The sequence below is a fragment of the Mchenga conophoros genome, linkage group LG17 (genome assembly GCF_057382185.1).
Source record: "Mchenga conophoros isolate Kocher_MC1m ecotype Shallow Benthic linkage group LG17, M_conophoros_male_GT1.1, whole genome shotgun sequence".
Taxonomy (NCBI): Eukaryota; Metazoa; Chordata; class Actinopteri; order Cichliformes; family Cichlidae; genus Mchenga; species Mchenga conophoros.
The window spans coordinates 13,435,002-13,446,421 of NC_140542.1; the positions used below are offsets into that span (position 1 = coordinate 13,435,002).

Consider the following 11,420-nt stretch of genomic DNA (forward strand, 5'->3'; position numbering starts at 1 on the left):
GTCTGAATCGAGTCTGGAGTCCTTATTTTTACTTGAATGTGCCAACGACATTTGGACACTTTGGGGAGGGTAAACAAGTTATAAATAGAGCTGACTATCAGTCATCATTGGTACTACTGAACAAAAATGTATTTCTCCAAGCTTAATTGCAATGCAGGAAGGAACAGTATGTGAAACAAGATATACAACGGCTGTTTAATCAGAACTTACATCTATTAAAGGTGAAATGGAGTCATCAGGCAAACTTAATCAGGAAATAAAGCAGGTGTTAAAAGGAAGAACACGAAGAGCGAATCAATGATGAGAAATAAAACTAAACTAAATAAAACTCTCGTAAGCTTGTTAGCGAACATGTGCTTATTTACACATCCAGTAGATACATTTTAAAACTGTGTCTGTGTCCAAAGAGTCCTTGGGGAACTACGTGGCTCTTTAGCTGTTAAATGGTGCAGTGTGTTCACACAGAGTGTGCCAAGCTTTTGTTGAAAAAAACCTGCCAGCTGTGGCTAAAATTTGCACTTTGATACTGAGCTAAAACCCACACAAGGAAATGTAGTCTGAAAACAAGGTGAAAATACTTTTTTCAGTACTGTACTGAAGTACCATTGGGCTATACGAGATATCAAAAAAGTACATGTAAGTACAACACACCATGACGCACTGTGCGTTTTGTATTTGACAAAAAAATAAAATCAACGTGCACTAAAGGTGCTCTATATTTGGATATATTCAGGGTTATATGAGAACTATAAACTACATGGCATGTTCACATATGGTGTATGAACCAGTGAATTTTGTCAATAATTACTGCTGTAAAAAAGCATATTTTTGTACACTTTTTCAAGAAGACTATGTCTCCAGGATTGTTTTCAGTGTTTGAACAAAAAGAAAATAATGTCTGAATTGTAAGTCCAAAATTTAACATCTGTGGATGTTGGATGCTTGGTGGGTTAACCTGCTAACCAGAAAATCCAAATTTCAAATGGAAATACATCATGATGTTACGCAAAACTGGAGGAAGGATCCCACTCCCACCACAGACTTATTGTATGTAAGCATGAGTTGGAACCAAGTCCACCAGGTTTTGGATTCAAACACCCAGTTTCTCAGTTTTGGGTGGCTTACAAATCAGTAACTGCATAACTGCAGTAACTGCATAACTGCAGGCTCTTATTCCCAGCAGGTCAGTTAATGCCAGGGTGTTGGTGTGGCTCGTTACACAAAAGCGGACACATCAAGTTATGGCGTCAGTGTTGTTCTCAGCGTGTAAAGCAGCAAGTGAAAAAAGTCGTAAGAAAAAAGGAAAAGCAAAGTGCAAAACGCAAAGCTAACAAAGTGCCTGGCGTCTGACTGAATGCCTCTCTGGCAGTGAGTTGACATGCTTCATTAGATTTTGTTGGTTTTAAAAAGACTGTTTCTCATTGGAAGTATAGCAGCTAATGTAAATATAACCATCTCCTGAATAAAATCCATGGCCCACAACTCAAAAGTTTAAAAAAATGTGGAACAGAGGTCTATTTTAAATACTTTGTCCAAAGCGTGCATAATCGTCAGCCATGTTTTCATGACGAGGCTCAGCATTCTCTTCTGAAACAGACAGAATAAGAAGGAAAAAAGCACGAGGAAAAGGAAACGCTATCCCCTGCAGTTCCCAGAGGACAACTCAGAGGAAGGTGCCATATTACAAACTAATAAGCCCGTGCAGAAATTGTGAAACAACCAAAAACGCACTACAACACACTACAACGTGCACGTGAACACATTTATATTAGGCAAGCTTCACGGCAGCTCAGTGGATTTTATTATGTGCTGTGTGCTATAGAGAGATAACTAAAAGATGAGAGATTTTAAATGAGCCTCCAGAAAATGAGCGCGCGATTGTGTGAGCGCTGGTAGTAATAAGGATGATGGGGTGAAAGGGTGAGGGAGAGAGGGAGGAGGAAGAGGATGGTGTGAATGGGGAAGTTGAGGTAAGCAAAGAGGGGGGAAATGGAAAGGGCTGGAGAGCTGCTGGATTTAGAAACTGGAAGTCAGCGCTGCATTCACAGCAGCAGAGGGTGAAAGGAGGTGGAGGATGAGGCAGGCAGAGAAGAGTGTTTTTAGACGCGATAATGCAGACAGAGCAGTGCATCCACAGCATGGACAAAATCATCTATAATACAGAGCACGCGTGCTACATGCTTATTTTTGCATTTCTTCTTCCTGCTGCATGCTATTTCCAACTCAGCAGTCCAACAGACACTGCAATTATGTGCCTCTGTTGTTCCTCAGCATCTGTTTTTAACAGCACGTTCAGAACACTGAGACACTCTCTATTATTTTGCTTCCCTACTACAGCTCATTGGGTTTGAAATGTAACATGACTTTGGGATTAAAATATTGCCTCTGAGCTTTAATTTGAGAATGTTTACATCAATAATGGCTGTAAACATCTGGCCCCTTTATGCACCCGGTTCCCCTGTTATGGCGCAGTGCAGCTGGATAATAATACTGAACATTACAGAATAGCCAGCCATAGGGGGGGTTATGATCAAAAAGGAGCGTTCTTGACTGGTTAGTTCAATCACATGACCTTCATTTAGTTTCACCTGCCCCCAGCCTATCAGTGAGCAGTGAACATAGACACAATTACTCACACTCACATTCACAGCTAAGGGCAGTGTAGAATCACCAGTTAGAATAACATATCTTTGGACTGTGGGAGTATTAGGGTACTCCACAGAAATTGCTGTTATAGTTTCCGTCTGCAGCCATAACTGATGACTGTTTAAGTGAGCGAGTTAAAACTAGGCTTTTGAAAAGTTCAAACAAAACGAAACGATTTGCAAACTTGGAAAATGGACGTGTTTATTGAGCCTCTAATTGTCAGCAGTTGACTGAGAGTAAACCATTTTCTAAAGCATCCTACGCAATAAAAGTTGTTAAAAAAGCAGGAGCTCAGCCTGAAAGCTGTGTGGAGACAGTTTGGTCAGTTTGCTTTGACTGCTTTCCACATAAGATAGGATGCAAACTTAGAAAGATTCCCAGCTTGTCCGATCGCCTGGCTTGCTGTGTTTCTCTTGCACTGCAGGACGTCTTTCCTAGATCTCAGAGAAGATAGCACAGTCACGGCATCATTAAGCTGCCTGGGGAATACCAGGTGCTTCGAAGATGAAACAAAAGGAAACGACCACTTAAAATTAAATCCAAGGTAGCCATTACAGGCAAACGAACAAAACAATATGTCGTTGACTGACTTCACTATTTCTGTCCTACTCTACCTCTCTTGGCAAACAACAGAAGGTGATACCAGTAGAGTATGAAGAAATTTTCTATTAACAGTTCCACCTGCATGTGTGTGTTTTTAGCTTGCAATGAAAACAACTGCAAACTGTGTTCCACTGTTCTGTTGTCAGGTGTAAGTACAGTATATAGTCTTTACTGTTAATGGGATGCCAGCATCTATTTTCACTGTCATAGTCTGAGTTCACTTCAAAGAGCACCAATCTGTGGCGGGGAGCCGAATGTTCCTCCTACTGCATGCATCCACACCTCACACAAACACCTTTTTTGTTGCACTTCAAAGTGCATACAGACAATCTGTTGTCTCACACACACACACAAAAATAATCCCACACACAAACAGTTACTTATCCCATCATTGTTAGCTTGGAACACACAAACAAGTGAAACACAGAAAAACTGCCCCACGCTACAGACATTTTTCTTTAGTAAGCAGACTGTGAAAACAGCAGCGAAAGGGGTGAAGCAATTCATTAGCCAAGTATAGAAACAGAGGATCAAATGTATGCTGTGTGACATTCATGTATGTGAGAAAAAAGTTCAATAATGATAATGAAACAAAAAACAGGCTTCTGACTTTTTAGGAACAAGGTGGGAAACAACGTCTTTTGTTTAAATGACATTTTTAAAAATTTGACAGCCCACGAACATGACGCCCCCGAGAAAAAGCTAAGCACATCCTTACTGCTTCCATAGGAAATACAAGTATTAAAGCGGGGATCATACTTTCCACGGCTGCGAGTCCACTAGGGTCTGCTTGGGTCCCAGTGACGTACATTTAGTCATCAGACTGTTAGTGCAAGGGTTCGTGTGAAGGTCTGTACACCTGCCTATTTTCTGCGACCACACAGATGTTTTCTCTTCTCTGGAACAAGAACTTGGCAGCATAGCTTAGGTTTGTAAAGCTGCAGATGAACAAACCACAAAACTTGTGAAACAACGTCCTTTGGACAAACAAGACCACATTGGAGATTTGGCCACAGTGCACAGCACATCACCACAAACACCTCATACTAACAGTCGAGTACAGTACTGAAGGAGTGAGGAGATCATATTCTGTGGCCTTTCGTACATTTTCTATTATATCATATTCTTTGTAACGACCCAAACTCCAAGTGGTTATCAGTAATATCAAAGCGAAACCTATTATGTTCATTTCCATTTACACATTTTTATTCTTGGACTTGTTGATTCACTCATGATTCATAGTTCAAAACAACCCTAATGCATCTTATACTGGGCCTTCATGCAGCCACACAGTTCATCTTTTAGCTCCCTTCCCCTCCCTTTAACACTTTGTTTCCTGATCGCGAGGGGCTTCTGTGCTCACAGCAGAGCCAAGAGTACAAAAAACTACCTGAAAACAGCATTTTAGAGCAGCCTGAAGCCCGAGCTGTTGTTTTACAGGGATTAATAGCATAGGGACTGATCTCGCTATTTAAAACTTTGGTCATGTTTACAATATGATCATCCCCCATTGGAACAGTATATTCGTGCAAATATTGGATTTATAAGCCATAAAAACAAATATTCTCATATCCATCACAGATTAAATCTGATTCCTCACAAGGCTCTTGGCAGACAGCTCAGGGGAATCTATTTTGCTTGTTTGTTTTCAAAAGCAGTTCAGATGAGATTTATCCAGGACCCCTGCAGAGAGGGACAAAACCCACCCCAAAGCCTTATCTTCATAATGTATGACTAATCTCATTGTGGCCTGAGAAAGAGGGGGCAAACAGAGCAATGAGAAAGAGTGAGCGAAGCGGTGAAGAATGCAAAGGGGTCAAATTGAAAGTATCTGGTGTCGGTTTTAAAAACCTCTGACTCTTCTGCAGAACGTGACACAAGGAGAATATGTTTGGAGTGAAAAAACAACCTTACTGTAAAACATATTCCACTTTAACATTGAGCAACAGAGTATCATGGTGTGCTGTAGCAGCTAACTTTAACAATAAAAGCATATCATACTTCAGATTCAGCCACCAGATCCACTAATGGAAGCTCCTAATAGAGATTCAGGGCCAGGGTTAGTGTTACTACCTATGATGACTTACACCTCAGAGAGCTAAGTAGGCGAGTTTAAGTGCAGTTAGTTTTTCTAAGCATCAAAGTTGAGTTATGATTCCCTTGACTGTGTGATGTTTTCCAAAGAGGTCAAGGTGGAGTGTTTAGAAATGATCAATTATGCTGGAGTATTTAAACTTCCACCCAAGATATCAGTCGATACATTTAACTGTTGCTGAGTTATGATCAAATTCATTTCGGCTTTAGCAGATTATTCTAGGCTTTCATAATAGCATTACTGCCATTGCCAAACACAGCAAAGGATACACCAGGAAAGAGAACAGAACAGAAAAAGGAGAGAAGAAAAAGACCAAGCAAACAGGCATGAGAAGGTGAAGGCTTGTACTTACTGAGCACGTAGAGGGAGAGAGCAAGGCCCGCCAAGCAGAAACCCTCAAAGAAGCGCAAGGTGCTGAACATGGTGACATTTACAGAGAAGGCAACACTCAGACCAAACACCAGCATGAAAAGCACCGAAAGGATCAACACTGGGTGTCGACCAAACCTTAGAAACAAGAGAGAAAGACAGGGAGATAAAGACGTAGCAAAGAGCTTAAAAACCCAGTTAAACTGAGAAAGAAACTTTTCATGTAAAGTCCGGAGAAAGAGAACATTGCATTCATCGTTTCCTTCAGACTCTAAGCACGTCCTGGTCTGGAGGGGCGGGGGAGGGTTAGGAGGTCACTGGGTCAGGTCCCAACTGAGGCCTCATGGCCCCCGTTGCTTCTTTACATTGTTTTCTTTACATTGTTGTGCATAGTTGCTGATCCCTAACACAATCCAGGTGCTTATTTTCCCACGATGCCACTCGGGCGGCTTGCAGACGGCAAAAGTGACCATAATTAACTTGATGACAGTGGCATTTTGCTCAGTTACAAAAGATATTGTATCATTTAGCTTTGCAGATAGTTCGATATTTAACCATTAAGGCTCTGCGATACTCTTCTTTAAGCTTCCCACCACTCCTAGAGAAGCTGTCAGACATTTCTTTTTTCTTATTCTCGATAACTCTGGATAAAGCACTTTTACAATCTGGTTAATGCCAATTCCACTGTTTGTCTTTTTAGTTTGAATTTGTTGTTATTGATTTTTGAATGGCTTTAAAATCCTCCTCACACAATTTTAGACATTTTTAAATATCTAGCCAGCTAAAGATTGATGTGACACGACAGTCAACAGCTGATGCTGATCTTCACCCAATCAACTGGTCCGTCCTTCGATAATACATTCACTGGCCTTTTTTTTGTCACCTCGCTAGTACCAGGTTGGACCCTTACACCACCACCAACCTGAGTCATTACATGCAGGATGGATCTTTGCTTTCATGTTGCTTATGGGAAATTCTGACAAGATTTGAATGCAGCAGCAGAAACAGAGGCTCGTGTTTCCATGTTCTATTGTTTAATTTTGGGAAATCCATGCAAACTGTAGCCTCATTTTCCTGTCATTTGCTAACAGCAGCAGTATTCAGTGTGGTCTTCTGCCCGTACAGTCCATCTGCCTCGAGGTTCAACATGTTGTTCAGAGATGCTCCTCTGCATGCCTTGGTTTGAACGAGTGGTGATTTGAGTTACAGTTGCCTAATAATAGCTCTAAGCACTCTGGGCATTCACCTCTGACCTCTGACATTAGGAAGATATTTGCACCCAGGTAACTGACCATTTTCTTTAAACTCTACAAGCTGTGTGGGAAAAGCCCAGCAGATGAGCAGTTCTGACAAGAAAAACCCATCTGCTACCAATAGCCAACATTCAAACTTACTTAAATCACCTTTCTTTTTCAATTTCAACTTCAGCAGGTCATCTAGTCCATGTCTAAATGCACTGAGTTCCTGCCATGTGATTGGTTGATTAGATATTTCAGCTAACGGTTAAAGAGTGGTGCCTAATGAGTGACCGATGAGTCTATATTCTTTGAGTTTATTGAAACAATAATGCAGCACAAAGACATACTGCAGTGTGTTAAAGGGAAAGAAATAAGGTTTTAAAAGAATGGGCAAGTTTAGTTAATCGTTGCTTACACGTTTTTTTCCTTCTTCTAGATATGTTTGGCTTTTCTTTGGGAATTTTTTTTCAGCCTGCCTGAACATGTTTTTCTGATTCCAAGCAGTGCTGAGGACACTGTTACCATACTGTTACCACCAAATGCAGATCTTAGTTGTGACACCTGGAATTATCCTTACAGTCTAACAAAACAGACAAAGAAGGAGGCAGCGTACCAGTCAGCCATGACACCCATCACCAGGTATCCAAATATGGAGCCCACAAGCAAAGAGAACTTGGCAATGTGAACCTTCCAGGCCGAGTCACACACTAGGTTCCACTGGAACAGAAACAAAAAGAATGAGAGAAACATAAGTCAGATATTGTTTTCAGAGTAAGGCACTCCCAACATGTTAAAAGGGAATAAGACATCAGGAGGAGCTGAGACACTTATAATATGAAAGCTGCACAGAAGCCAAAAAAGAAACGTGGGCTTCTCTCATCAGAATCCTGTCAAACTCTTCTCACTCTCTGACTCACTGTGTTGATAATTCATGAAGTTGGACGCATCTGCAAACATGCTACAAACACTTCTTAAATATTCAAGTGTTCATCCCACATCTATATTTATGTGTGTTTCTGAGAGACAAAGAGAGAGCAGACACAGTGCATGTGGGAAAGCAGCTGTATGTCTGTTATAACAACAATCAATAGTTTCCCACTCTTTCCTCTAAGCCAGTGGGTCAGTGCACACACCACTGCAGCACTCAGCAGCTGAAGTTTAGCCAAGGACACATGCAGAAGCACTACGTGTGCACCATACTTGTGCATAGCCTTGACAGCATCTGCAAGAGAGCCCAGTGGAGTGACTGAGCTGTGTGTGAATCCAATGTTGGTGTTTAACAAAAAATTTACACATCTCCCTGCTGAGCATCCAACTGCACCACGAAGAGTGAGTAGAGAGAGACAGTTAGAGGTTATGCTCTATGATGGCTGGACAACACAGCCACTGTGAGTTTATTAAGTCTGGGCTTTTAGCACCGCTTTTATCTGAGAAAGCAGGTGTCATTAATGCACAAATGCAGAAGCAACGATCAGCATTGTTGCTTATTAACGTTCAGCCTCTTCTTGTCACAAGGATTCAGTTTGGTGGGGTTTTTTCTGAATTCTGTCTCTGTAATTGGATTCCAAGAAAAAATAAATAAACTAAGGTTTGAACATAAGCACATGTCAGAATTATCCCGCTTGAGGACCCCGGGGCAAATATGTCAAACAGAGTTTCATTATGCTTCTGTGTTTATTGTGCTTGAATACTGCCTCCTCCCACTACCTGTAGAATAGTATGCTAATGTGATCATTACTGTATTATCTGTGCGCTGTGCGATATAAATGAGTCAACCAAAGTTTTCAGCTATTGTGACACAAGGGCTTCAGTATTAGTTTATTGCCATAAACCAGTTGACACTAGCACCAGCAGAGCTCTGGGTAGGAATACTAGTCTTAATGTATGTGCGAAAACCTCCCATGATGCACTGAGCGCTTCTCCTTCATTGGCCTCTTTTGACTCGCCATCTGTTTATATACAACTTCATGTCATTAACTCTTTTTCGGCTCTGTCCTGTAGTTTGTGTATGTGTTAGGCTCTCCGGGCTCCTATTTTCTCTCTTCCCTTTCTCTCTCTGCACACTCCACTCATACACTCTGGAATTCAGGCGCTTAAGTGTAAGATGTAAAAAGAGTCTCATTATTCTCTTTGAACTGATGTACCAGGCAGCACCAGCTCACTCCAAAGCACAATAAATAAATAAACAGTACGCGGGTCAGTGGGTAACGTGTCAATCAACTGTCTGAGGCTGGCAGTAGTGATGATGACGGCAATCCCCCCCACCTACCCACCCCTGAATAACACTATGGGTCTATGGCGCTCACTCGTTACCTTGGTAACCACATTCTGACTAAGTCCCGTCTGCAGCTCCAGCCTCCACTCCTTACAAGCGCACAGCATTCCGACGCCGTCGCCGTATCCGTGCCCGGTGCCGTTGCCTGTGGGCTTCAACGAGGGCGCGATGCTGGTGACGGTGACCGGCGGGGTCGCCGCGGTCCAGTCGCTTTCGTTTGCCAGTGGCTGCACGCAAGTGCCATTGGGCTGCGCCAGGAGGAAGTAATCCGAAAACTGGCTAAAGCCGATGAACAACGCCGGTATCCAGGTCAGGACCACGAGCTGCTTCTGGTGTTTCCCGAAGCCCCCGAGAGACGGCAGAACGGAGCCGTCGATGTGCGGCAGCAGCCGGGGCGCCGGGCGCTCCAACGGGGTGAAGCCGTTCTCAGGCGTGTGGTCCTGCGCCTCCGGCTGTCCCGCTGCCATTACGACCCGGCACAAAGAGAGCAGCTGTGCGCAACAGCGGGCGAAGCGAAGCCCCCGCTCTGTCGCCCTCCGCGCACTCTGCGTTAAGCCCTTTGACACAAAGGAAGCTCGCCGCACAGATAAATCCGGTGTACGGCCAACAAAAGCACAAACCCCAAAACACACACAGACAGAGAAAGAGAGAGAGAGGGGGGGGAGGGAGGTCTCCGGTCCGTGCGGGCGCGCAGATGCACCGAATCACCGAGCAGTCGTCCTCATGGCGACGGGACTTGAAGTGACCGCTGGGTGTCCGAGTGGAGCGGTTGTGTCAGGAGGAGGATGACGCTGTGGAGAGGCTCCCGGAGAGCGGTGGGCTCGGACGGGCATGCTCACGGGCTTTGTATTCCATGAGTGCAGCCGGATCCATCCATGCGCCAGGCCCGGTGGTTGAATGGAAGTGTGATACTGAGCTGCATTCAGATCTTCGCAAGATTTGCCGGTTCCTCATCCGCGAGTGCCACAGGTCTCATACCTGTCCAAAACGCGACCCTCTGCAGGTGCGCGTCATTTATCTCCTCGAGCCCAGAATGCGCGTCCTCGCAGACATCACGAGTCCACTTTTGAGAGCGCTGAGTTCAGAGACGCAGTGAAGCACGCTGCTCGGTTTGTCACAGTCTAGTCAATGGGACGCTGTGCCAGAGAGGGGCTTGGAGCAGTAATGGGGGACGGAAGACAAACCCCGCCCTCCTTCGTCGCGCTATGCGCTGCGATTGGAGAGCCTTCAAAGAGCGACTGCACCACTGACGGGCATCTGCAGGCAACAATGATCCCCTTTGTGCAGCCTGTGCCCTCTGCACTGAGCAGAAAGCGTGTCAGGATTACGCACTCATCATGTTTTCCGCTGATTCCACATGATTCACGGTGAAGGGATCAAGTAGAGGGCTCAAGTTTGTGTCTTGTGTTTTTCTAGTCGATTTGTGCCGAAGCGTCCGCCGAACAGCCCACTCAGGCAGTTTTGCGTCATACAATCTTTTTCATAACCGTCATATAAATAGGCAACGTTACTTACTGGTTTGGGGAGACAATAGAAGAAGATGGCAGGGGATTGAAGGAGTGATGTGCTGCACCTCAGACGCGAGGGGGCGTTAGACGATCGCAGGTCGGTTATATCAGCTCTAGATCAGACAATCGGCAAAAATCCAAGAAAGGGAAATAAAAAAAATAGCCCGTATTTCTTAAGAATGGTGCACGTTGGGACATAAATGAGGGCCAAGGCTCTTTGGTCTTCAGATGTGGCTGCTGATATGGTGATGTGCCAGCGTCTGTCGCACATGTTGTGAGTGACCTTGAGATTCCAGCAAGTGACAGATTTTGTCTCAGGACTGGGAAAAAAGTGTAATGTGTGAAAACTAGTGTGACTTGCGTGAAGCTGTGAGCAGTGTACTCTTGAATGATTTTGAGTGACATGAAGCTGGTGTTCAGGCTGCGGCTCACTGAAGTGACAAAGAGGTGACAACTTGTGCTCAGCCCCAACTCATTTCTCACCTCCTTCTTTATCCCCAGAGCACTTTGTTACGGCTCGACGCTGAGGAGAAGGAAGAGGCTTAAAAAGAACCCAGGAGGCTGTTTTGTCGTGTGTGTGTGTTCCAACCACACCCATGTTGTAGCACATACCAGAGCTGACTTGTGCTCTGCCCTTATTAGAATGCAACCCCATCAGTACATCCAAAAACAACAACAACAATGCA

At 44.0% G+C, this 11,420-nt stretch overlaps 1 protein-coding gene across 1 annotated transcript in view; it reads right to left on the bottom strand.

The window, feature by feature from the left end:
* slc22a23b (solute carrier family 22 member 23b) overlaps positions 1–10,427 on the bottom strand; it is a 29,000-nt gene extending 18,573 nt beyond the window's left edge. The window contains exons 1-3 of the mRNA XM_085251686.1: positions 9,265–10,427; positions 7,565–7,668; positions 5,697–5,851 (exon numbers count right to left, since the gene is read on the bottom strand). Coding sequence (XP_085107812.1) covers positions 5,697–5,851; positions 7,565–7,668; positions 9,265–9,693 — 688 coding nt within the window. The 5' untranslated portion in view covers positions 9,694–10,427. The remainder of the gene's footprint in view (positions 1–5,696; positions 5,852–7,564; positions 7,669–9,264) is intronic.
* Between the last annotated feature and the right edge of the window lie 993 nt (positions 10,428–11,420).